This window comes from Cupressus sempervirens, chromosome 8 (assembly GCF_028749045.1).
Source record: "Cupressus sempervirens isolate cs-2001-9-10 chromosome 8, ASM2874904v1, whole genome shotgun sequence".
Taxonomy (NCBI): Eukaryota; Viridiplantae; Streptophyta; class Pinopsida; order Cupressales; family Cupressaceae; genus Cupressus; species Cupressus sempervirens.
This window is the reverse complement of record NC_143125.1, coordinates 419360763-419387365: the sequence shown is the minus strand read 5'-3', so window position 1 is coordinate 419387365 and position 26603 is coordinate 419360763. Positions and strand designations below refer to the sequence as shown.

General features: G+C 35.1%; 1 protein-coding gene across 2 annotated transcripts in view; it reads right to left on the bottom strand.

The window, feature by feature from the left end:
• The window catches only part of HCF107 (high chlorophyll fluorescent 107), a 222153-nt gene extending 204837 nt beyond the window's left edge, over window positions 1–17316 (bottom strand). Inside the window, exon 1 of one of the 2 annotated variants that reach the window (XM_089797958.1) lies at window positions 16892–17316. In XM_089797958.1, coding sequence (XP_089654084.1) covers window positions 16892–17236 — 345 coding nt within the window. In that variant the 5' untranslated portion in view covers window positions 17237–17316. The remainder of the gene's footprint in view (window positions 1–16891) is intronic. The other variant, XM_089797957.1, reaches the window with a different exon arrangement.
• Between the last annotated feature and the right edge of the window lie 9287 nt (window positions 17317–26603).

Genomic DNA, 26603 nt, shown 5'->3' with positions numbered 1-26603 from the left:
TACATGAATTAGTCCCATATATAATTAGTATTCCACATCTTCGTGTTCAAGTCCCATCTTTTATTCTAATTCTTCTATATATTTCTCATCAGCTTCCTTGCACTTGAATGATGGGTCCTTGCTTAGCAGAATTATATATTCTTTGTATACTGGTGGGTGTTGAATTCTTTTATTTTCTTTGGTACCTTTGAAAATATAATTACAGTTACTAATTGATAGTCGCATAGCCTTTGCAATGTATTGTTTTAATCAGTGAAAAATAATCTGAACAATCCCAGTTTGAGAACTCTAACTGAAACCCTCTCCTTTATAGTTGTTTATTCTCCTTAATCACTGTCATAGGATGACTTTAATATAAACCAATGCATCTTATTCCTAGGATATTATTATTGTCTACTCAAAACACAATCCCGATGTATGGTTTAAATCGCTGGTTGCATTTACTCATACGCTTGGAGGGTTTGACCACCAACTTCACTAAGATACAACCACATTTGTTTTCGCTGAATTTCATTATCTCAATTCATGTGACGATAACTTCAAAATGCCATGGATGATGTTATTTATCAACATGTGTATTCATTGATGGATTGTTTTTTTAGCCGCATATGTGATTGCTGACTGTATAAATTGTTGAATGTATTGTGTTGACTGTGTATATTCTCTTTTTAGCTCTTAATAATTGTCACCTCATAAATTCGAAAAAGGAAATGGGAAATAGTTAATGAAGACTCCAATCCGTTCATTAATGTTGACTGTTTAGAATACCCATTCTAATATATCCATTCCTAAGTAATATCACAGGTTCTCTATGATCTAACTCCTGGCTTCCTCGTGTATGCTCAGAAGGTTTCAAGATCATTTCCTTACCCATCTATATCATACGTAACCCCAAACTCCTCCTTTTCTGAGATATATATCAGTACTGGTGTGTTTGGTTTTGTCTGTAGACTTTATTATGTCTACGTAATTTCTTTGTTGCTCTTTTCTGGCACTTCTTCCACGTTTCTATCTATGTACGACTTTATAGATGCTCCCTTATTGCTAAGTCTGAGAATATTTAAGTATGGCATACAAGTTTGCAGAAATAATTAAATTTGTCAGTCTCCTCATATAGATAATCCTTCTGATATATTTTATGCTCCTTGTAGTTTCCCTATCATTTGAGTTTCATTCCTTCCATTTGCTATCTCAATCGCAGATTCCTGCACCAGAATTGCAAGACTTTATGCCCATAATATTAAGATGTCATACAGGCGAATATCGTTCTCTTATCATTTTCCTGAATTATCCAGCCTCGTAGTATTCTTTTATTTGAATCTGATTGCTTATCCTTCTATTTATACGATGATTATTAGTGAGTCTCGTCTGAAATACTCTCCAAAATCTGGACTCTTTGGTTATCTTATATCCTTTGCTAAAGCTGATTAAGATTTATATCAGGCAGATGGTATTTTATAAGTAGCAGTGAAACCTTATTTGAATGCTTTAACTGATTTGTTGATCCAATATCTAAAATAATCTATATCTGAAGTATTTGTATCCTCTATCCTCTGTGACCATTCAGCGTGCTATATTTGTTCCAACTCCCTCACTTGTACTTCAATGGTTTTTCACTTTCATCTATGCTTTTCCTTATTCTCCTTCATCATATGTTTATATTCACTAATTTTCACAGGATGGCTAGATCATGCTCTGACACCACTATAATGTCCCTCTTTAGTTTATTCAAATCTGATAAACATACATTCTTCTAATCCACCGGTGAAATTCAAATCTGATAAACATACATTCTTCTAATCCACCGGTGATATCCTTTTAGAAAGAATTCATATCATATTATATATATTTCATAGACTCCTTTTGGTACGGTTCATGTCCCTTTGTTTATAAATATCTTTAATTTGTTTGTTTATAGTAAATTTAATTATAATTATTTATTTTATCAGCTATCATTATTATTATATTACTATTATAACTATATTGTATTATATATTTGTTTCTTGATTATGTTGATAATGGATAACTTGTTATATCATTATTTTTATATTCTTAATTATATTGTATCATTTATTTCTCTCTATTTTTGGTATTATTATTTAACTAATAAGATTTTACTGTTTTATTATTTATTTATCTATTCAATCTTATATTTAAACTCTATTATTATTAAAATCCATCTTGGGAATGGGGACATTATATCTAGCATCTTATTTGGTGAATTGGAAGTGGCTATTGACAAGCATTTTCACAAGAATGTCTATCTACATTATGTATCTAAAAATGAAAATGTACCACTCCGTGAGGATGGACTATTTGAAAACAAGAGCTCTTTGCGAGCTGGAGTCCCTGCCTTTAGGGAATTTAAGGTGATAAAAAATGAATTGTTAGAAGGATTATTCGGAGAAATGCATTTAGGAATTGTAATTGTAAATTTAGGATTATTTCGGACAAATGAATATATACATCAGATGAAAAAACAACCTCAACTACATCAAAGATAAAGGAAGGGGCCTGCGGTTTTACGGACATATTTTGTTTGCCACAAAACTTGTAGTTTTCAAAAGAAGTGAACGCAGTTTAATAAACATTACATTTTCTATGCAATCATTGAAATGACGTTATTCAAATTATGGTTCGGTTTATTATCACCACCTCTGGCACAAGCAACGTACGGGATTCATTCCTCATTGAAAATTTTATTTTTTTTTAATTCTATCTCAACAGGGTTAGTTACAGGTGTCCATGTATACTGTTCGTTCACAGACAGGAAGATTATTGATTTGATCAATGATGGACACTGAGCCACGTCTGGGAAGATTTCTGACAATAACATTAATTCCATCGTTATCATTTGAATTTTTTGAACATTTTTCTTTTAGAAAAACATGATATATCCCCAGGAAAATAGCTCTAAACCAATAAAAAAAAAAGTATTTTTGTTCTGATAAACTAATTTAAAAATATTCAATTCAGAAACTTTAGCCTTCTGCATTTATCTGTTGTAAAATTAATTGGGGGGGTGGGTGAACGATTACATAAGTTCACTGCCTTTTACACGGCAGGGACTAACAATGGCATAATAGTTGACAAGACAATACAAACGAAGATAGAAGGAAATTTTGAAAACGAATTTGATATTTGAAATCTAGAGCAAGATGATGTTACTATCGGGGTTGATTTGAAGGACCAATCAAAAAAATCATTTCAGGTTGATGATTTTGGGGCATATAATTTGGAGGACAAGCTGAAAGCTAAGTTACGAGTGCACTCAGGTTTACCCCGGATGTTGGTGCTAGTGTTGGTGCTGGTGTGCACAGATGCGTGGATGTCCCTGCATTTTGCACTAATGCTCTCTTGATCCAAATGCTATTCCCTCATTTCAGAATACAAGTCATTCTTTTCATAATATTTACTAGGTGTGATTGCTAAGATAGTTATACCAGCGAGCAAGTTCAAAAAACAATCTGAGTGTGATAACTGAGATAGTTATCTGAATAAGCATTGCGAGTGCGGCTGATTTCTAGAAATAATGTTTTAATCACACAAAATAATAGTAAATATATATTATATATATTAAAAAATAAAAATAAAAAATATATATATAAATATAAATGCATCCAAACGCATCCAAAATCTCTATAAAAAAAAATCACGTATCCACACATTAGAACCCCACACCAGCATCAGAAACAGAACCAAAATTGGTAACTTAGGCTGAGAGTATCAAATGCTGTGGTCATTGCAGCCTTAGTGCATTTTGACAGAACCCAAAAAAAACAATGAGGAAATCATGTGGGAAGTTAAAAGTATTGAAAAGGAGAAGGGAATAATGAAGGGAACCAATAGTGCAAGTCCTCATGCTCTTAAGAGGATATTAGAAAGAATGAAATCAAATTACTTTAAGTTGCTCAAAGATCTGAGATATGGCTATCAAACATGTTGAAGATAAAGAGAGGGAGATAGCTGAGTTATCTCTCCAACTAAGTATGACACAATACTCATTACATCAGGCAGAAAATCAGAGTTCTACAACAGCCACTCACATAAATGATGGACATGATCATAGAACCACAGATCTCATACACATTGTAGAAGAGATCAGTACCTTTGGTGAGAATGAAGGTGAACTTAGTATTCCCATTTCACCCTATCTATATGAGGCTCATTATGCTGAGGAAGACTTGAAGGACCAGCAAGAAAAGAACAATGAGTACTCTAATTTTAATGACAGTAGTTATATATCTACACAATGCCACGTGGATAGGGATGAAACAATTCAAAATAATTCAACGACTTCACTTGATGGTGATCATTTCACTAATGGAGGTGTTGATTTGAATGATGATACTCATAGAGATGCTGAAAATTCAAAATTGTCCTTAATGTATACTGATAGTTCCTATCGATTATCAAGAGACATATCACCAAGTCTTCGTGAGATGGCTGCTATTTATTTGTTAACTGGTGATTTTATCTTTATGCATACTCCAACTATCAATGGTTATTACGTTGGGTCTCCTATTATTTTTCAGCTTTGGTCGATACATGGTGGACTTGTGAGTCGAACTTTATGCATTTTTGCAATTTTGGTTGGATGATCGGTTTGTTTAGTTGGTTGATCCAGGATGATAGGTTGTTAGGCATCCACCACTAATCCTAGGATCGTATTGATAGGATGGTTTGGGATCCTAGTGTTGACCATGTATGCGTGGCATTTTGAGGATTTTGTTGTAGTGCTACACAGTTTGAGATTTGATGCAATTATGATCAGAGTCGTGCAGCCTACAAATGCATCAGTACTTCACAGATTGACTTGGGATCCAGGGATCAAACTAAGAGACGAGTTGCGTTCTCACTTTGAGTACTACAGCACGGTAGGTCATGGCTTCAGAGTTACCATTATGGGCCACAGACATGCTAGCAGAAAAATATGGGACCCTAGTGTTAGTCTATGGACTTATGATTGCTTGAGGGCAAGCAATCTTGAGGAGGGAGGATTGTAGTGTCCCCTTTTGGCAAATTAGGTACTCTAAAGTTAAATTACTAATATATTAAACTTGGCTCTTGCGAGTTTAATATAAATTTTTAAATGGAGGTGACAAAAAAGGAGAACAAGACAAAAAGGCAGGAGGGAGGAATTGAAGGGTCACAGTTTGGAGCATTAAAGAAGGAACGCTATGTACATTTGGACATGCTTGGTTATTGGACTTCGGTTCAGAATTCTTGGAGAAACTTGGAAGCAAGTTGCTTTCATTTTTAGAACCAACTTTGAGGACAAAAACCCTCTAGGCGGAAAATAGTGGACGAGAACCCATTGTCCGTGGGAGACATTATTTTAGGTGTCTCACTTGTGCTTACATTTTCTTATATTTCCAATCTAATTGTGTTTATGTATTTAAGTTTGAACTTGATTTTTATCATATTGCTGATGTATAATGCAATAACATATATCTAAAGAAATTATATGGGTTTGCTGATTATGATATTGCATTGCTGAAAATCATAATACAACAAAGATTTCAAAGGTTCTCTATATGAGTTTTGCTGTTTAAATCTGAAGGTTAATTGCATGAGCTATCTGTTCGCACTCTAAAAATTTATTATGAGAGAAGTTTGGGAAAAATATCCATCCAGGATTAAATCAATAACAAGAAGATGATGAAATTGAACTAATTTAAATAGATGTTTTTGGTATTTTATAATTATCAAAGTGAAGCAAGGCAAATTGAAAGGAAATAAAGGAGAGAGGAATAGACCGATTTCGAAGTTTAAAGATGTGAGTTCAATGAGTTGCTCCAATCTCAAATCCTATACACACACAAAAAGGAAAATGGTAGGGGTTGTTTGAGAGGATTGCCTCAATCAAACCCCCGATTTGGTGATTCCACCTCCACAGACAGCCAAGAACACAATATGGATTAAACCAAGTGATAGATAAACAGCGAATAGAAATGAAAAGATACTAATATTAGTGCTAATCTAATTGAGCAAGTAGAATAGATAAGAAAGACAAGCAATATGCTCAAAGAGGATGAAGGAAGTGCGATAAAGGGAGAAGGATAACTCAACAAGAGATCAATAAAAGATCCAAGTGAAGCAATGAGAATGCCAACAGAGCTAAAGTGATGCACCAAGAGAGCCAAAACCTGCAAGATGATAGTAATGGAGAGCCAAGAACAAGTTGGAATGGAGAATACAATAGGGTGTAAGTTGAGTAATGTAAGTGATGAATGAGTGGATGAGTGGATGAATAACTTGTAGAAGAGTGTAGAGATCTGAAATGCTTGCAAGAGAAGCATATTTAGGGTTCTCAAATGGAATCCTCCACAGAGCCATCAAGAATAAGTGTTACATTTTTGTAGGGTGGCACATATGTAACGCCTAAACGGCTCCCTGCACGTCTACAAATTTGCAGACATGTGTGGTGTGCACAAGTCTAAGGCCACTAGGGGTTAGTTAAGGATAATTCCAACGGTTAAAGGACGTGGAATGATGACATGGAGGTTGATGGTCGATTACAACTAAGGGGCAACAATATGCATGATTGACCTATACCTAGAGATGTAAAAATTATGCCATTACATTTTGCCCCCACTTTAGCAAGCTTATTGACTAGAGTGTGAAGCTAAAGTAGGGAAAAATTACTTGACTCACATGTAGGGAATTTCAATCATGAGGTTGCCCCCAGTTTGGAATTCATGATCTCGTGTTGAGTTGGTGCACCAATATGATTAGCAAGTTGTGTTATGCTTGACCATATGATAGGGCAGCTCTATGAATGTTTATAAGTGGATTGGCCCCACGAAAGGCAATGACAGATTGGCCCCTACGAAGGCTCGACAATGGCTTGGCCCCCACTAAGGCAAGATGGTGGTTTGGTCCCCACTAAGGCAAGTTGATTTTAAGTAATTTGATAGAAAAGACCTGTGATATAGAGATATCATTGATAAACATGAATAAATAAATATAATCCATTCTTAAGTAGATCATGTTTCTTAGAAGGGAACATGATATGTCTAAGAATGGCAAAAAGGGTGTGATGGCAACATCACATCTTGCACAAGAGACAGGGTGATCCAATTGGATTGGCATTGAAACCCGAAAGCGACATCCACTCTCAGGGAATTTATCATCACCCCTATCCATATTACGAATCTAAAGAAGACACATGAAAAACAAAAAAATAAAATTTTGGGTCAACATGAAAGGGGTGCCTAAATTCACCCAATACTTTGCATCATCCCCTAATTCAAAAAATGAAGATCCATTACATATAGAAGTAGACAACAAATAGAAGAAAGTTATGACAGAAAACCTCCCGCTTCCAAGTACCTATAGAGTGCAAGGGTCCTCTGGGAGGGAACAATAATGAAAAACTCACATTTGTAGGGGAGTCGAGGTCCCGACCTTCACAGATCATCCACTAGCACATCGTCCTCCCAATCTTGATCATACGATGAGGGAGATTGACAATGTAGTGGGACGACTACTAAGGCAGTCCCAAGCACCTCACCTAGACCTAGGACCAATGAAGAAGCACTAGATATGTCCTTGTCAAGAAGCTCGACTGTAGCAAGCAAAAGGGATCTCGTAAAGATAGTTGTTGGCATCAGAATATTGTCCACAAAATCAAAGATGCAAGCATTGGTGCTTGACAAGGACTCCTGGGTTATAAGCGTTGAAGAAGATGCTATGTGAGCCTCTATAAAAGGGGCGGAGACAAACTCAGGAGAAGGTGGAGCTTGCTACACAGTAAGAATTACAACTGAAAGGGGGTCCTCAGATGTAGGCTTACAACGCTTGGCTTCTAGAACCGGACCTTGTTCAACCTTACATTTGCCAAAGGGAGGAGTTGACCTCTTATTTGCCATGGTTGTCCTCAAAGTATCAAGATGGTTTAGATGACGATAGTGGTGTAAAGGAGATGCGGACACAACAGACATGTAGGAATTTGAAACAACCTGGCTATGCAACATGTTGATTGGTCTGAGAATGGCGAGACATCTAAAAGAAAGCTGATGAGAGGTGGCTCTTGCGAGAGAGAGATGAAGACTTGGACCCATCTGGCACGAGGTCCATTTGTCACTCCTGGCACAAGGGGAAGGGTGACAAAAGAAGCAAGTCGAGAAAAGATGACAAGAGGAGGAGAAAAGATGGAAACAGAGGCAAAAGAAAAAAGTGGTCATATGCCCTAAAGACACCCTCTCAATTTGTGTTGTAGTTTCTCAAGCCAAGGCTCTCTCTCTTGTGTCTCTTGCACTCTCGCACAAGCTGGTTTTGACAAAAGTGGGGTCAAAGTTAAGGGGGCAGCACAAGTGTTGTACTAGTTTGCCCCAATAGGTGGGACCTATGGTGTCGTGGACAACACCGTAGAAGGTTTGATTATGTAAGTGGAAGTCGATACCGCAACCTAAGGCAGTGTAGGCTCAATTGTGGGCATCCTTATCCTTTTTGCCTTGTAGGCAGTCAAGGGAATAGAGGGTTCCCTAGGAGGGTGGGTAGTAGGTGTCAGAGGTGATTGCGCAATCTTACGAGCCTTCATGTCCTAACTGAAAAGGTTAGGACGAGGTATGTTTGGGATAATGGGGATATCAGGTGGCACACACACTTTAGGTTTACACAACATGGGTGCATTTCCCTTGTCCTTTTGTGAGGAGGACGCGACAACAGAAGGTGCCATTGTGGATTGCTTCACCTTAGGTGGCCTAGGAGGGGCTTATTGTAGGGTGTTGGCTTCCTCTAGGTCCCAAAAGAAGGACTTGAAGAAGAAGAGGAACGTTGAGCCTCATGAGCAGAGGGGACTGTCAAGATAGCCATAGTACATAGGGTTGAGTCCATTTCCTTTTAAGCTAGGTAAGCAAGATAGGTCACGTTTTTTCTAGGATGCAAAGGCACAAAGGGTTTAGGCCAAAAATGATCAAGAGATAATCCTCCATGAGACACCAATGGACGGTATCTAGTGTCCTAGACCGTATAGATAACCCCTTCATGAGAAAACTTTAAGCATTTGTGGACGACCAAGGCGATGGCACCCATGGACATGAGCTAAGGGTTGCCCAGCTTTATCCTAAAGAGGTCCAACTCGGGGACCACAACAAACAAAGTTAGGACATCCTTGGGACCTACTTTGATAGTTATAGTGATCAATCCCATAGAGGCCAATGACATCGCATCATGAGTCCTAATGACGGCATCACAGTCATTGTACCTTCCATGGTTCAAGTCGGTAAGGAAGAGAGCTTGCTGTATGATCACATTGACTCAGCTCAAAGGATCGACCAAGAAACCCTTGATGGTGATGCCACCAATAGAAGTCGAGACATAGAGCAAAGTGGGCTCTCTATTGTAGGGCTCATCCAAAGGTGAGAAATAGATTGTAGTTTCTGGCACTCTTTGGACCTGTGGGAAGATTGGTGTGATGACCAACATTGCGCAAAGTTCTTGTCAAACTGCATTTTTCAAATGATAGGGTTTTTGTCAGCTTTACCAAAATGTGGAGGACGAAATAATGCATCACTCTAAAGACCAACTAAATTTTGAAAGGATACGCAATTCCCTACTAACCGCCTCACATTGTCGACTAGAAGTGTCAGGAGGATGTTGAAGAGGTTATCACTAGTCTAAGAGTTGACCCTTGCTTGTATTCAGAGTTTCAAGAGTACTATCAGAAGTGCAAGTACGTGAAGTAAACTGACCCAAGGTGTATTAAGATTTGTTCAATTATAACCATCTTGAGGTCAACTGACTTAACAATTAAGCATCATAGATGATATATGAATGGGGTTTTCAAGTGTGTTTTGAGTATAATAATACGAGTTGAGGATCTTGCTGGACTGATATGAGGGTTTTAGTCACAAAGGCTGAAAGTACAAGAATCCAAGATCAATCCATGTGATTGAGATGCTCACTACCACAGACGAGCACACAGGTGTAGAGGGCAACAGCACAATCTGAGGATGTTTGTACGGCATGATGGCGTCCCATACAGACAAAACTTCATAATCATAGATTTGACTGGATGAGCACAAAAATCCTTAAAGTAAATAATGAAAACTATCTACTAAATTGCAAGACATAACCAAAAAGAAAAGAAAACTAGTCTATAAAGTCAATAACAAGTAGATGATGAAATTGAACTAATTTCAATAGATGTTTTTAGTATTTTATAAATATTGAAGTAAAGCAAGACAAAATGAAAGGAAATAAAGGAGAGAGGAATGGACTTCAAAGGTTCAAGATGTGAGTTCAATGAGTTCCTTCGATCTCAAATCCTACATACACAAAAGGAAAGGAAAATGGTTGGGGGCATTTGAGAGGCTTGCCTCAATCAAAACCCAGCTTTGGTGTTTCCACCTCCACGGACAACCAAGAACACAATTTGGATTAAACTTGGATATAAATAACCAGCAAATAGCAATGAAAAGATAACAATAATAGTGCTAATCTAATTGAGCAAGTAGAATAGATAAGAAAGACAACCAATAAGCTCAAAGAGGATGAAGGAAATGCAATAAAGGGAGAAGGATAGCTCCCCAAGAGATCAGTGAAAGCGCCAAGTGAAGCAATGAGAATGCCAACAAAATAAAAGTGATGCATGAAGAGAGCCAAAACCGGCAAGATGATAGCACTTGAGAGCCAAGAACAAGCTACAATGGAGAACAAAATAGCACGTAAATTGAGTAATGTACGTGATGAATGAGTGGATGAGTGAGTGAATAGCTTGTGAAGAGTGTAGAGATCCAAAATGCATGCTAGAGAGGCATATTTAGGGCTCTCGGATGGAAACTTCCACAGAGCCATCATGAAGAGGCGTTATATTTCTATAGGGTGGCAGATTTGTAATGCCTAAATGGCTCCCTGGATGTCTGCAGATTAGTGGATGCGTGCGCAGCATGTGAACCTCTCCGCAGGGCACACATGTCTAACACTTCCAAGGCTTAGTTAAGGATAATTCCAATGGTTAATGGACATGGAATAATGGCATGGATGGTAATGGTTGAATAGGACTAAAGGGAGACAATATGCATGAATGATACACACCTAGGGGTGTAAAATTTGTGCCATTACACCTAGATGACATAATTGTGAACTAGTTTAGGAGTTTTCTCACTTTATAGAGAGATCCTAGTGAAACTGGCATTTTCCATTATAGGGGAACCCATTTTTATTTCTCTAAAACAAAATATTACTTCATTTTATACATCCCAAACTACTGGTGATCATATAGAGAGAATTCAAAAACAAATGAGGGTATAAATACATTGCGATTAACTTCAACAACAAGCTTAGTTGGGAAATATGAACAAGGAAAAGAACTTTGCGAGGGTGGAGAGAACTTTTTCTTCCCCAAAATAGATGCGGAGAGGTAATGGGATAGAAAACTGTTGATGCAAAAGCTTGCACCCTTGCCTAATCTTACCTAAAGGCAACCTCGTGTAACATGGAAACAATCTCAAAAGTGTGGGACTTAGCAACTTGAGATTGAATCTCCGGAGAAGGCCGGTTTCCTCACTATCAAGATGCCCCAACTACTTCTTGAGAGAAAAGGGGAGAAGGGATGCATGGAAGCAAACTACCTAATCTAATCTAAGAGGAGGTGATACACCAAATAGTATGTTCAACCTTGTCTCTGCCCAAGAATGCACAGTTCATCAATACAACCTCAAAGTATATAGATTCAATCCTTACTTAATCCAACAACTATACTTAGGTCACAACCAAAAGAATGTTATAAGGAAGAAGCTTCACTCTATATCATTCAAAAGCCAGATAGATACAATCATACGGTCGAGGAAAGAAGACAATGCACTAACACAAGGGCAAGAAGGTATTGCAACATATATTAATGGAAGAGAAAGATACAACAAAAGAATGTATTAACTCAGAGGCAAAGGAAATTACAGTAGCAGAGCATAAACATACAATACTACAGAATCATAGAAAAGATTGACCCTGAGAAGGGTTACAAAATCTGCTTTTATAGTACAAGCATAACTCAGATAGCTTGTACCCTAAGGTAAAACCTCAACAACTGCATTCAAGATGGCAGAGAACAGTCACTGCAAATATGGGAAAGATCCGATCATGGCACACATCCAAACACAAGAAAATCACTTATTCACCAAACAAAGCCCTTGAGAAGACAGAAACAGCGGCCATTATCGTTTTGATTGATTAGATGGACCAACAGGCAGCAATAGAGTGTCTCTTTACATTTATCAAACATGGGGAATGATGAAAGTGGTTGCAGGAGATTGAAAAGATAAGATCTGGCATCAAAGAGTTGCTCCCTTTATTATCAACCCTCCAAGTCAACCATATCATTGATCAACTGGAGTCGATCCTCAAGCCTTGCCATGTGGACCAATCATACTTTATCCTTCCGCCACCCTGCCAATATTCAACTTATGTTTCATGTTTGCCCGCCTACAAGCGCAACTTCATGACCACCTTTCTTCATTGGCTATTATTTCTTATGAAGCCGCGAACAAACCATATCAATGCTTCGCAACTTATCTTTAGCATTTTCCTATAACTGTCGCAATCAGGCAGCAACGTGAAATTGGCATCTCGTGTCATCGCCACTTGATATCCAACCTAGCATTAGATGCCTGTGGTCATGCAAAATCGTGACCGAAACTACAAACATACCATTCACACTGTCGCGGCTTGAACCTTGACCATGACCATGTGAATGAGGAAGGATCGCGACATCGCAACACTAATTGTAGCTCAAACCATAACCCCAACGAAATTGCGATGGCCATCTAGTTTGCTCATTTCATGTTATTGCTGCTTCACGGCTTGATTCTTTAACCCATCACTAACCCCAGCGACCATGCGCACAAGGTGATTCACAACTCTGTCGTCCTGACTACAGTTAACACTAAACTCTCCGCGATCATGCAATTGAAGGAAGGATTGCGACATCGCAACTTAAACATGGAGTCGCATCTCCTCTAATGGTTGAGCCATAGACTATAGCTACTAGGCGATGAAGGATAGTCGCATGATCGCGACTTGAGTCTACAAAGGGATAAAGCGTAAAAGGCTTGAACCTAGGAAAATAAGGGATAGGCCAAAGTTTAAATGTATCTTTTATTCAATCATTTGGATATTTGAATAGTTATGACCTCTAGCCATACTTGACAGGCAAAACTCAATTTTTTGGCGGGAGGGCAAATATGGCTAACAAAAACCATTCAAACTCAATTTGGACTATTAGTAATTACGGTGTTGCTTTATAAATGTGAAATTTGGGCTAGCAATACTCCCAACAACAAATGAATATAGATATAGATATAGATAGAATACAAAAGTGCATGATCACCAACTAACTCAAGTTAGAAACACCGATCCCCTATGAGATTCTTCTAGCTAAAACAAATGTAGCTCCTATTGAAGCCATCACAATGGTGCCTCCTTTAAGATATTTGAAAAATTGTGCAACTGGGAGTAAAATGTTGGCCAATGTGATTTTTAAAGATGCCGTGGATAAGAAAGAAATCATGGATGAAGCAAAGTTGCAAGTGGATGAACAAGTGGCACATTCACTTGAAAATTTGCCTTAAAGGCTTTTGTTCTAGACAAGTTTCCATGGCTATGTGGGAAACAATGTTAGATAAATGAAATATATAGCTACACCTTGGACCATTATGGGGAGACCTATTTAGAGGCCAATATCCCATGGAGATTCTCCTTGCCAAATTGATGATTAACTTGCATTATTTTTGGTATGAAACAAGCAAGTGCAAAAGGCTAAAAAAGGTTCAGAAAGAGATGGTATTTATCTTTTCCAAAGTGGGGACGTGTAAACAACAATTAACATTATTCTAGATTGCAATGTGTATAAAGACATCTGGATCAATTACATAATTATTTTAGCAGCAACAACTTTTCACAAGTTATTCAGTGAGGTGAAGGTTGAGAGAATCAACTGATTTGTTATCAAATTGAACAACAGAAGATGGGCAATTCACAAAGTGAAAATTGCAGGGCTTGCTATCGCATAGACCAACTTGATCTCAGGACATTTAAAAATCTTCTATTTTTTTTTTATATTCAAGTCAAGAAATCACAATTGGAACTTGACTCATGTCAAAATGAAGACCCAACATGTTTAGTATGTTTACCATTAAAAATGCAGTGTTAATAATTGTTCTTATCTCTACTTTGGTAAATACTATCAGATAGAGAAAAACTCAGATAGAGAACATCATAACAAGAATCAAATGGCTGGAATATGCCAAGACTCTCTACGAGTGTGATTTAGGAGAACATAGAACTATGGAAACAAAGACTACAGGGGAGTTATTCAGCAAAAAGGATATTATCCAAGGCATAAGGAGGTTAGCTGCCGGTAAAGCGCAAGATATAGATGGGCTTCAAGCTGAATACTTAAAATGGGGTGCTGAAACCCTTACACCACACATCACTAAAATTTTCAACAGTGCCAATAGAGAAGGTTTCCCTGTAAAATGGACAAGTGTGGTGATCCCACTCCACAAAAGTAGAGATATAAATAATCCTTCTAATTACGGAACCATCATGATCAATCCACTATTTGGCAAGTTATTTAGCAGCTTGGTAGAACAAAAAATCAGCAACTGGGCTAAAACGGAAGGCAAACGTGCAATAGGGCAAGCAGGCTTTAGACCAAAACACTCTACTATAGATCATGGCATCACTCTTAGACACTTGATTGAGAAAGTTTGGGACACTCCGAGGAACGAGGCTTTTTGTTGTTTCGTGGACTTTAAAAAAGCATTCGACACAGTGCCACGTAATAAATTATGGGATAGAATGGAAGAGTTGGAAGTTCCTAAAGAACTTAGGTCAGCGGTTTACAGATTATATGAGCAGGTCAAAGCTAAAATCAGAACGACAGAAGGGCTATCAGAAAATTTTGACAGCAACATCGAGGTTAAGCAAGGGTGTCCGCTATCTCCAACATTGTTCGGGCTCTATATTGACAAGTTAGAAGAGTGGATAAACAAGACCAATGGTGAGGGGGTGCAGCTGGCCCACTTTGTGATAAGATTGCTCTTATATGCAGATGATCTCATAATTCTTGCTAGAACAACTAAAGGTTTGAAAGAACACTTGACAGCACTAGAAAATTTTTGTCATGAAGTAGGAATGCAAGTTAACACTAGCAAAACCAAAATTATGATCTTCTCGCTGAAGAAGAATAGGAGCATACAAGACGAGTTTCTATTTGAAAATAGACCATTTGAGATTGTGGAAGAGTACAAATACTTGGGCATCGATTTTCATAACAAACTCAATTGGGATACTTGCAGATCAAAAAGGATCCAAGGGGGCTGGAAGGCGTTATACTCTTTACAAAACAAGTGTAGGAACGCAGAATTATGGGATTGGACAACCATGAAAACTCTTTTTGGTTTGCTGGTCACTCCGGTTATTCTATACGGATGTGAAGTGTGGGGAGGTAGTATGTCTGAACAGAAATGGCGGCAAGTAGAAAGAATTCAAAAACACTTCATCACATGCAATCTTAAAGTCAAGACCACAATTTCGTATGAGATCCTTTTAGCGGAGGTGGGTTCCTTTCCATTAGAAGCCGTTGCTTTGGTCCGGATGATAAGCTACTTAAAGAAAACCCAAGGGCTGGAAACACATCATTGGCCTAAGTTGATCATAGAGGAAAAACTTGTGAGGCGGAAAAGCACATGGATGAAGCAAAATGACAAATGGATGCAAAAATGGGATATCAACATCCAAACTTGCTTGGATAACATTATAGAAATAAAAAAGTTTGTCAATGAAAAATTTCGCAATATTCTGTGGACAAGACGCATAAGGCGGAAAAAAATTTATTACATTAAAGAATTTAATCCCACTTCTAGTCATGATGAAAAGGCCTATATAAGAGCACCTATTAACTGGAAAGCAAAAATGTTGATGGCACAACTTCGAACTAGTTCACATCAGTTGCGATGTGAAACTGGTCGGTGGCAAGTTCCAAAGGAAGAGTGGGCAGACAGAACATGTTTATTTTGTAATATGGGAATAGTTGAGACAGAGCAGCACTTTGTCAAAGACTGCCTGGCTTACAATGACATCAGATCTGGTTATACAAAAATACTGCAGAACAAGGACTTCAACTATTTATTCGAGGAAGATCAAGTGAAGAGAGCAGCGGATTTGATTACCAAACTTCAGAGGAGGAGAGACAAGTTAACCAAAACTTTACAATTGACTAGTTCCGCTCCTGACTCAGGAGGGTGATTGCATGGGTCCCATAGACTACTTTAGTCTCGTGGACGTCATTAAAATCTATCATATCATATCATATCATCGAATATGCTTGTTCTGAGTGAATTAAATGAATCCAAATTGAACGGGTGCAGATCAGAGAGGAGACGTGGCGATATCACTACTCACCATAGCCAAAAAAAAATCATCACATAGTATTGAAGATTAAAATTTGTGAATTGAGACTGTAACATTGAGTATAGATAATTCAAGTGCATTATATGGTAGATTATTTATGTTCTATCTATGTGATGCATACAACAGTTGCATGTAGAGTTTATCAAAGAATTTGTCCTTATGGCCAACTAGCAAGCGGAATAAATTACTGGTTCAACATTCATTTTTGTCATTTGTGACTTCCCCTGATCAAGCATCGAATCAGTCATGAGTTTGACTGAGCTGAGCTTTCATTCCCAGTGAAAATGGAAAAGGTGCGTACAGAGTGAAGTAGAGAATGTGTTATAGATGTGACGATTATTATAACTCTGTCCGGATATATAATGTTGTATTATAAATGCAGGGGTAGCCTTGGCGGCGGAAAGTGCTATCCTCTTGAATTCAGCAAACAAATAACCGATTTGAATTTCAAGTAGAGAAGACAAAAGACTACCTTTGAAAGAATTTCGCGGGCATCCCCATAGAGACCCTTCCTGGCAAGGGACTTAGCTCTAAATAATGCCAAGTCCAAATTGATTTCCAGAGGTCTCACAAACTTTGATGTCAAGGCTACTGGTCCCTGTACCAGTTGGAAATCATCCTCCTCCTCATTCTGAAACTGAGGCAGAGGCTTTCTCACAGCCGAGCTTGTGTCTGCCCCTCCCTGGCTGGTGGCAGCGCGATGGCAACAGCGAAGTGTTGGCCTTGGTGGAACACACAATTGCGTACTCCTCCTCAACTGCCCTGCTTTAACGTTGCAGGTGAGAGAGAAGGAGGTGCAAGCACAGCAGGCCTCCATTTCCCGCTTAAGCTTATCCAGAGGTGGAAGGAAAATTATACGTGCCACGCTGGCGGATTGGAGTTTACTCGCACACCAATGTCATATTATTAGCTGCCTTTGGAGGTAACTATTGGAATCATCAGAGTCAGTATTTTTTTTTTAAATTGTTGAAGTTTATTTATGTTTTGCGAAGTTCTATAATTTATATATATTTTTAAATTTTAAATAATGTTATTTATAAGTAGGAGATAATTTCTACAGCAAGTCAAATTGTGATATTGCTATCAGGATTTTAACTATGTGATTTTGAGTCAAATTTATTGACCCATGTTTCATGAGTAGTGATTCAACATGAATCCACCTCTCATGAGAATAAATGGAACACTTAGCACTCGTTGGATCTAGGTGATGCTCACAGGGGTGAAGCACTGGGACTTTCCAGGAGGTCACCCATCTCAGTATACTCTAGCCTGAGCGCGCTTAACTACATAGTACTACTGAAATGGGTGATCTCCCGGGAAGTCCCAGTTCTTCACCCCTATGAGCATCACCTAGATCCAACGAGTGCTAAGTGTTCCATTTATTCTCATGAGAGGTGGATTCATGTTGAATCACTGGATCAATGAATTTGACTTAAAATCACACAGGTAAAATTCTGATAGCAATATCACAATATTATTTATTGAAAATTCTATGATTATAAGTTTAAAAAGCAATGAAAAAAATAATTTTTATTTGAAAAAATTAATAACATTAAATAGAATTGTTCAAAAGTCAGAATATTATTAATGTGGTTATTAATAACCTCAAACAATTGTACTTGTCCTATCAAACAAATCTTATGACAATTGTTTTTGAAATTGATTGCATTTATGAGAGTTACGGTCTTTCTGCAACCCTTGCAAAAGTTTCTATTGAAACTTTTATTTATTATTTTGTGATATCTAAATATTTAAAACATAGATTTTGTTGTTTCTTCAGTCTAAACATGTATATAAGTATATTTCTAAAATGGATTAAGTGTTCATACTTTGTTGATATTTCTAAAATGGATTAAGTGTTCATACTTTGTTGTTTCATCTTGTTGTTCAGTTCTTCAGTTTTTTTTGTTTTATATAAGTGTGAATGAATCATAATTTACATTTAAAATTAATCGATTAAATTTTTATAGATGTTTTCTTTTGGATTTTAAATAAAATTGTAAGTTTATATTTATTATTTAATTTTTTGTTTTACATTTTATTTATAGATTAGTAGTATTTAAAATTTTTTTTACTTTTAATTTATAAAATACTAGAATTATTAGCTCCTTAGATTTTAAGAACATGGTATAATTAGTTGTTTAATGAATAATTATAATAGATTTTATTATTTTATTAAATTAATTTCAATTTATTTAGTAAGAAATTTAATTATTTTTTATTTTCATTGATAAGAAATATTTTGAATATCTTGATTATTTATTGTCAATGTAAGAGTTAGATTTTTTTTAGATAATTAATGTAAAGTCTCTTAATTCATGATTTTAATTAAGATTTGATTTTAGTATGAGTATTTTTTTTTAAATCTAGATTATGAAGTTGTGTATTTACATTATTAAAGTTATGGACTTTGTTAAATGTACATTATCAACTATTTAAGAAAATTATGTAGGTAACAAGTTTAAATATTATTATTTTTAAATAGTGAATAGATAAGTTGATTATTCTATCTCATATAGTTAATTAAGTTGTTTCATGCATAAAATTCTTTAATTAGTTCTTCATTATACACTTGTTTGATGTAGAAATTTTGATACTTCTATCAAAATATATTGAAGTTAAAAGCACTTTCATGATCCATATATGCATTTGTAGGTCTATTGTCAAATGCGATAGAAGGGGGTTCAAGAAGGTGAAATCATTATGGAAGTGAAGCAACAATAAGTAAAATACATTTGTGCCAACTATTAAATCACAATATTTCTTTGTGTCTATTTTATGTTGTTACATTTGCTATTTATTAAATGTATTGACTCTAGGTAATCAAGAATTTGTCAAAGCAATCACCATAGTTATTATAGGCAACTTTACATGTTCTAAGCTTCTAAGCATTACCTAGATTTTTCATGATTTATTTTAGTGTCTTTGTATGCAACTTACAAACATTATTTTGGTTTTTTGGTATTCAAGACAAATGCAATTGTATCCATTATGCATACAAAGGTAAAAAACTAGTAACTATATATACTGCTTTGGCCTCTAGGAGTTTAAATGGTAGCTATTGTTCAAGTTTCTAGTTAGTCAGCACAAACATAGTATGATTCATTAAGTAAACAAAAGTCAAAAAGTAGCAACTGTTTATAACTTTTCTTATGCTTGTAACTGCTTAAAGTAATTTAGGGTCCTTTTGGTTCATGGAAGATGACAGGAATTGGTTTTTTCAAAACCCGGATTTGAAAATTTGTGCGTTTGTTTCAAAATTTGCAAACTGGAATTAGCATACATGACTTCCAATTTTGGCTCAAAACCAGGTTTTCCAAATTCCTACTAACAGGCAGGAATTGAAAATCAAAACCTGGTTTTGTTTTTTAAGGAGTGTAAAAACAATAGATTGGACTACTTTTTGAAATTTGCCTTCAACTCCAAGCTTACGCACTTCACACACATCTTTCGAGTGAAACAAACAGTTTCAGTAAAATCGCAAAAATCAGAATGAAGATATGCAAAACCTTGATTTGGCTAAACCAAGATTTGTAGAATTTCGGATTATTTAAATTCCATGAACCAAACGGACCCTTAGTGTTATGCAATAGGTATTTGTGTATTCCATTAGTCTTTCATTGTTCCATTATTCTACAATCTTATTTTTAGTTAAATATAATATATAAGTAAAACAATTTAATAAGATTTTAGCATTAATATTATGTTTTTATGGACTCACTTGAAACTTCTTAGTTCGACTTCCTCACATATCCCTAACTTATATTTCAAATCTAAATATACATAATATCATATATTTCTTAGTGTATTCAACATATGCATAATGTATTATGTTATAAAAAGAAACAAATGTAATCATGACACAAATTTAAAGAGGAAAGATTTTCTATTTTATAAATCTTTGTCATGCATAATTCTCATTTACCTCATTTATATCTCCAATGCACTCACAGTTGTTATCAATAGCTACTTAACTACATTCTCACAACTCCAAATGATCTCTCCACCTTCATTTCAATTCTATATTTTCCCAACCCACAACACTTCAACAACTACACATATGGCAGGAACTTTGGTGCTTGTGCCACTTGTTTCAATTCTCTCCGCCTTAGGAGGGAAGGATTTTATTTTAATAGTATAGAATGTCCATGAGGCTAAGAAAATAGAATGAAGTTTATTATCGAAAGGCACTATATTTTGTGCTATAAATGAGATGTAAGTATTTTAGTTTTTTATAAGATTTGAATATGTGGTTTCATTTAGAAACAATACAAGATATTGAACCTATACAACTATTGATCATTTCTATAAGATTTTCTTTTTATCATGGTTGGTTTGTATTTATTCTATTTATTTTTATGTTTTCTCTACTTTATAATAAATTTGAATTGTAATTGTGATTAATTTTATCTTCTTTTTTTCTATATTTTTTATATTTAGGGTGGTTGCAACTTGCATATGGTTTAATGTTCAGCCATTTTATGTCATGAATTTGACATTCAATATTCCCTCCTATACATTTTATCATGTATTAAGTAGAATATTAATTTCTCTATTACACAAAAGGGAATGATGTCTCATCACACCAAACCAAAACTAAAGCATTGTATATATAGGGAATACATGGAAAACTAATTCATCGAATAAAGTAAAAATTAAAATTTTGGCCCCTTGTGATATCATATTGAGGAAAGTTGAGGTTGCTCTAATATCTAAAAAGAAGTAAGCAAATGGAAGAGAGTAGATGTCCTACGGTTGTCTTAAATGACATGTTGTGCAAAAAAAGAGGACTTGGATGAGATAAAACAACAAATGGTTTGGAAAATGGGATACTTACTTGAACATGTGCCCCATTAATAGTAAAGAGATGAAGGTTTTTAGTATGGATAAGTACTACAAGGGTTCTTGGGACAAAAAGCTAAGGAGGAAGAAAATATATTATATGTAAGAGTTTAATCCTACTCATAATCATCATCAAAAAGTGTACTTAGGGCTCAATGTATCTTGGAGAGCCAAAATTCTTATTACTCGCTTAAGACTAACTCTCATGAAACCCAATATTGGAGAAGGCCAAAAGAAACATTTGAAGAAAGAGTGTGTACTTTTTACTCTCTTGAAAAAATGGAAATAGAAAAAGTTTACATTTTAGATTGTAATGCCTTGAAGGAAAGTATAGTTTGTAAATATCTTGATAATTAACTCTTATGTTGATCAATTTTGTGAGAAGACAATTGAGCAATCAGAGGCAATCACCATCAATTTGTATAAGAAAAGGTTTGAAATGCAAAAATTTAGCTTATTAACCGATTTGTCATATAGGCTATCATTAGTCTCATGGACGTTAAAATAATTTTTTCATCTTTGTTTCTCAAATCACATCCATTATATTTTTAGAAAATCGGCCATGTTGAAATTCCACAAGGGTTAAGGTATCTCTTATAAGGAACATGGGGTAGTCTTATATAGTAACAAGCCATTTATTTCTGCTAAGTCTTATTGGCTTGTTTGAATGGGTCAACACCATTGATATTGTTGCTTATATTTATCAAAATAACCCATTTTTAGACTTATATATGAATCCTCCACTATCATGGACTAAAAAGGAATCTTTGCTTCTTTAATTTAATGCCTTTATTTTACTTTGACATAACTCATTTTGGTAATTTTTTAGATTTTATATAAATTATGTGTAATGCTTAACTTCTTCATTGACTCAATAACATGTCACTCAGTCAAACTCATGTTTTACTCAACTTCTTGAGTTCTATCAATCATCTCTTCTACACTTCAACTCATCTTTCTTTTTCACTTACTACAATGATCAAACAACATATTATCTTTTCAAATACTAATTGATCAAGTGCCCTTTCTAGTTCCATCATACTTACTCCTCTTTACCCAACACTTTACTAGTTCATCTTTCTCTTTTCAAATCATCTTCATCAATCAACTGATATTTCTACATTGTTAGCAAATGTCTTACTAGTAAGGTTTGACATTAAGGACAACATAACAATTTTTCCAATTGTAGTTTCCAACAATCTCCCTCTTTGTCATTTATGACAACACCTTTAGTTACCATGCAATGGCAAAAATATTCATTTTATTTTCATGTTCCCTTTGTGTTTAGTATTAGCTCTTTGTTAATATCCTTAGTTTCAATCTAATTCTCATCCATGCAATCTTAGATATACTTTGTATGCTTCTTTACACATATCTTTGTGATACCAACTATATTAGCTCCTTCTTTGACATATCTCCATGATGGGGCATATATTTCACTCACACATCTTTAGATATTGGATGGTAACTTAGGATTCATCCTCTCCCTCTTGATTTGTAACTTATATTGAATGGTAACTTGACATACTTCTCCCTATTCAACAATAATGTCAAAGACATCATCCTCTATGCACATTTCCCTCTTTATCTTTGGTACTAGATTGTATCACCATGTACTACTTTCAACTTCATCAACTCATACTTATATCCTTCTTTTCACAACTTTAGGTGACTCCTAAAGTGTGACCTCCTACATCAATCTATAAGATATCATGATCATAACAATTGATGCAATATTGTGTTTCTTCTTAATTATCTTCAGGTAGGGGAATGACCCCTAACTTGCCTCTTAGATACACAAATGAATCCTTAGGTAGTGCCTTGGTGAATATATCAATTATATGCTCTTAGTGTTTACATACTCCAGTCTTACTTCTTTGTCTTGCACTAACTCCCTTAAGTAATGATACTTAATTGCAATGTGCTTGGTCTTTGTGTGCATCAAGTGATTCTTGAATATGTTTATAGCACTTGTGTTATCACAATATATCACTATGGGTTCAATAATATTTTCCTTCATACCTTCCAACAATTGCTTGATCCATACAATATTTAAGCAATTAGCTGTTACTACAACATATTTAGCTTCTGATGTAGATTGAGAAATACAATTTTCTTTCTTACTTGTCCATGAAAACAACCTCTTTCCTAGAAATAAAGTGCATCCATTTCTACTTTTTCTATCATTAATATTTCCACCCTAATCAACATCTGTATACACTTTTAACTCAAACTTGTCTTTCTTCTTATGCCATGAACCATAGTCTTATATACCTTTCAGGTATCTCAATATCCTTTTCACATCCATCATGTGATTATCCTTACAATTAGTAGAAAATCTCACAACAATTCCAAAAGCTAATGCAATGTCAGGTCTTATATGAACAACATATTGTAGTTTTCTATCATTGACCTATACATTGTATGATTTACTTTAGCAGAATCATCATTCTTTGAAATTTTATGCCTAGTAGCCATAGGTGTTCCAACTTGTCTTGAATCTTCCATTACAAAGGATTTTAATATCTCATTGATATACTTTGATTGTGTAATGTATATATGTCCTTTCATTTGATAAACTTGCAAACCAAAAAACAAATTATCTTTCCAAACATTGGCATCTCAAATTATTTCTTCATCTCATTGGAAAATGATTTGCACAATAAATCATGTCCTCCAAATATGATATTGTCAATAAATATTTCAGCAAGGAATATCTCATTCTTGTATTTACTTTTCAAGTATAGATTGTTATTATCATTAGTCCTTGCAAAACCAATTCTCACCAAATATGTATGTAACCTATCATACCATGCTCTAGGAGCTTATTTCAAACCATAAAATGCTTTGTGCAACTTTCATGCCATATTTTTCTTGTTAGGTTCAACAAATCCTTCAGGTTGTTCAATGTAGACTTATTCTTCCAAGATTTCATTCAAAAATGTAGATTTGACATACATTTGATATACCTTGAAACCTTTGTAAGCAATATATACAAGTAATGTTCTTACTCCTTTCAACCTTGCAATTGGGGAAAAGTCTCTCCATAGTCAATTCCTTCATATTGTGGATATCCCTTGCAAACCAATATTTATTTGTTTTGTGACTTCATCTTTCTCATTCAACTTGACTCTGAATACCCATTTGGTTCCAATCACATTCTTATCCTTTCGCCTTGGTACCAATCTCCATGTTTTTTTTTTTTGTTTTTTTTATCAATCTCCTCATTCATCTCTCTAACCTAATCTTCATTCTCCAATGCATATTTAACTATTATTTTCTCAAAACTCACATAGTAAACATGTATCATTCAACTTGTTTCTTGTCATAACTACTGAATATTTTTCTCTAATGATTTGATCTAGTGTATGGTGTCTTCTTACATATTGTACTAAAATAGATTCAAATATTCTTTCTTCTTGCAATAATTCACTTGGTCCAATGTTCTCATCTCCTCTAGATATTTCTTGATGTAACTTGGATTCCTTTGTCTAGTGTTTAGTCTCCTCTGTCTATGACTCAACTCCTATAGCCTAATGCTCATTAACTTGTTGAGGCTTTGTAGAGCTTCTCTATTATTGAGTGACAATGTTAGTCTGCTAATACTCAATAGTCTCTTTCTCTTGTTTAGGTAAGGTACTTGGTTCTCCTTCATATATGTATACAAAGTTTATGTAATCTTTGGATTCCTTCTTGCATTCTTCTTCATTCTTTTATACATATTCATCAACTCTAACATTTGCACTACACAAATTTGTTTGTGTTAGTATTCAAACACGTGTATGCCTTGCTTTTAGTATAATATTCTAAGAATATACCTTCATCACTCTTTGCATCTAGTTTTTATTTTCTTGAATCTTTGAATATATAACACTTGCTTCCAAAAACTTTGAAATATTTGACATTAGGTGTATAGTCATACCATAGTTCAAAAGGGGTTTTGTTTGTACCTTTCTTAACTTGAACTTGATTAAGTGTATAAACAAAAATACTTACAACTTTCTTCCAATACTTTTGTGAAACATTCATTTCCATCATCAGTGTTCTTGCACATTCCATGATTGATTGGTTTCTTCTTTTAGCTATCTCATTTTATGGTGGAGTCCTTAGTGTAGATATTTGTCTTTTGATTTCTTTGTCATTGTAGAATGTATTGAACTCCTCTGATATGAATTCACATCCTCTATATGATCTCAAGCATTTCAAACTTTTACTTGTTTCCTTTTTAACTCTAGCTAAATACCTCTTAAACATTTGACAATCATCAAATTTTTCTTTAAGAAATATCACTATCATCATTCTAGATAAATCATCAACAAATAGGATAAAGTACTTGTCCCATAATAACTTTGCACTCCAATAGGACCACATAAATCAGTATGAACCAACTCCAAAATATCAGCAGAAGAATAAGTCTTTCTCTTGAAACTAGAATTTGTCATTTTTTCCATTTGACATTATTTGCATGTCATTTTATTAGGTTTTCCCAATCTTGGTAATCCTCTTACTCTTTCCATCTTACTAATGCTTACCAGATTATCAAAGTTCACATGACATAGCCTCTTATGTCATAATGAAACATCTTCAATTTGTGCAAATAAACATGTATTTTCATATAGATCTAGATAGAACAAGTTACCTCTTGTTTTCTCTCCACTTCCAATCAGTTCACCAACAACATCTTATATCTTTGCCTTCTTGTTTTGAAATTCAACTTGGTAGCTTGAACTATTCAGTTGTGCCACACTCAATAGATTATATTTCAATTATCAACCCAATATGCATTGTCACATATAATCTTTTCATTCAATATAATAGATCCTTTACCTTTCACATAACATGGTTCATCATTTCCAAACTTAACACAACTTCCATTATAGTGTTCTAGCTTTTCAAACTTACTTGTATCACCAATCATATGGTGTGAGCAACCATTATCAATTATCCATCTATAATTCTTACTCACATGGGAAATAAGAATAGTTTTCTCAAACTTTTCATCTTAATCAGATTCATCTTTCATTGCAACATAAACAACTTCTTCATCATGTTCATTAGAATCACTATCAAAACCATCTTCTTCAACAATGTAAAAGGATTTCTTACCTTTTCCCATGTAGTCTTTGTTACCAACTTTGTTACATGTAAAACATATTATAAGAAATTTACCTTTATATTTGTCTTTTCCTCTTGGTAGCCTTCTTGCCAATAATGCTTTTGGGTAAAAGCACAAACCTGTGTCACCTTTTATAAAGGAAAAGGATATTAGAACTTAAATTGTTCGACTTTAATGACAGAAAAGGGACATTTGTGTTTAGAATTTGAAGATGATGTAAACTAAT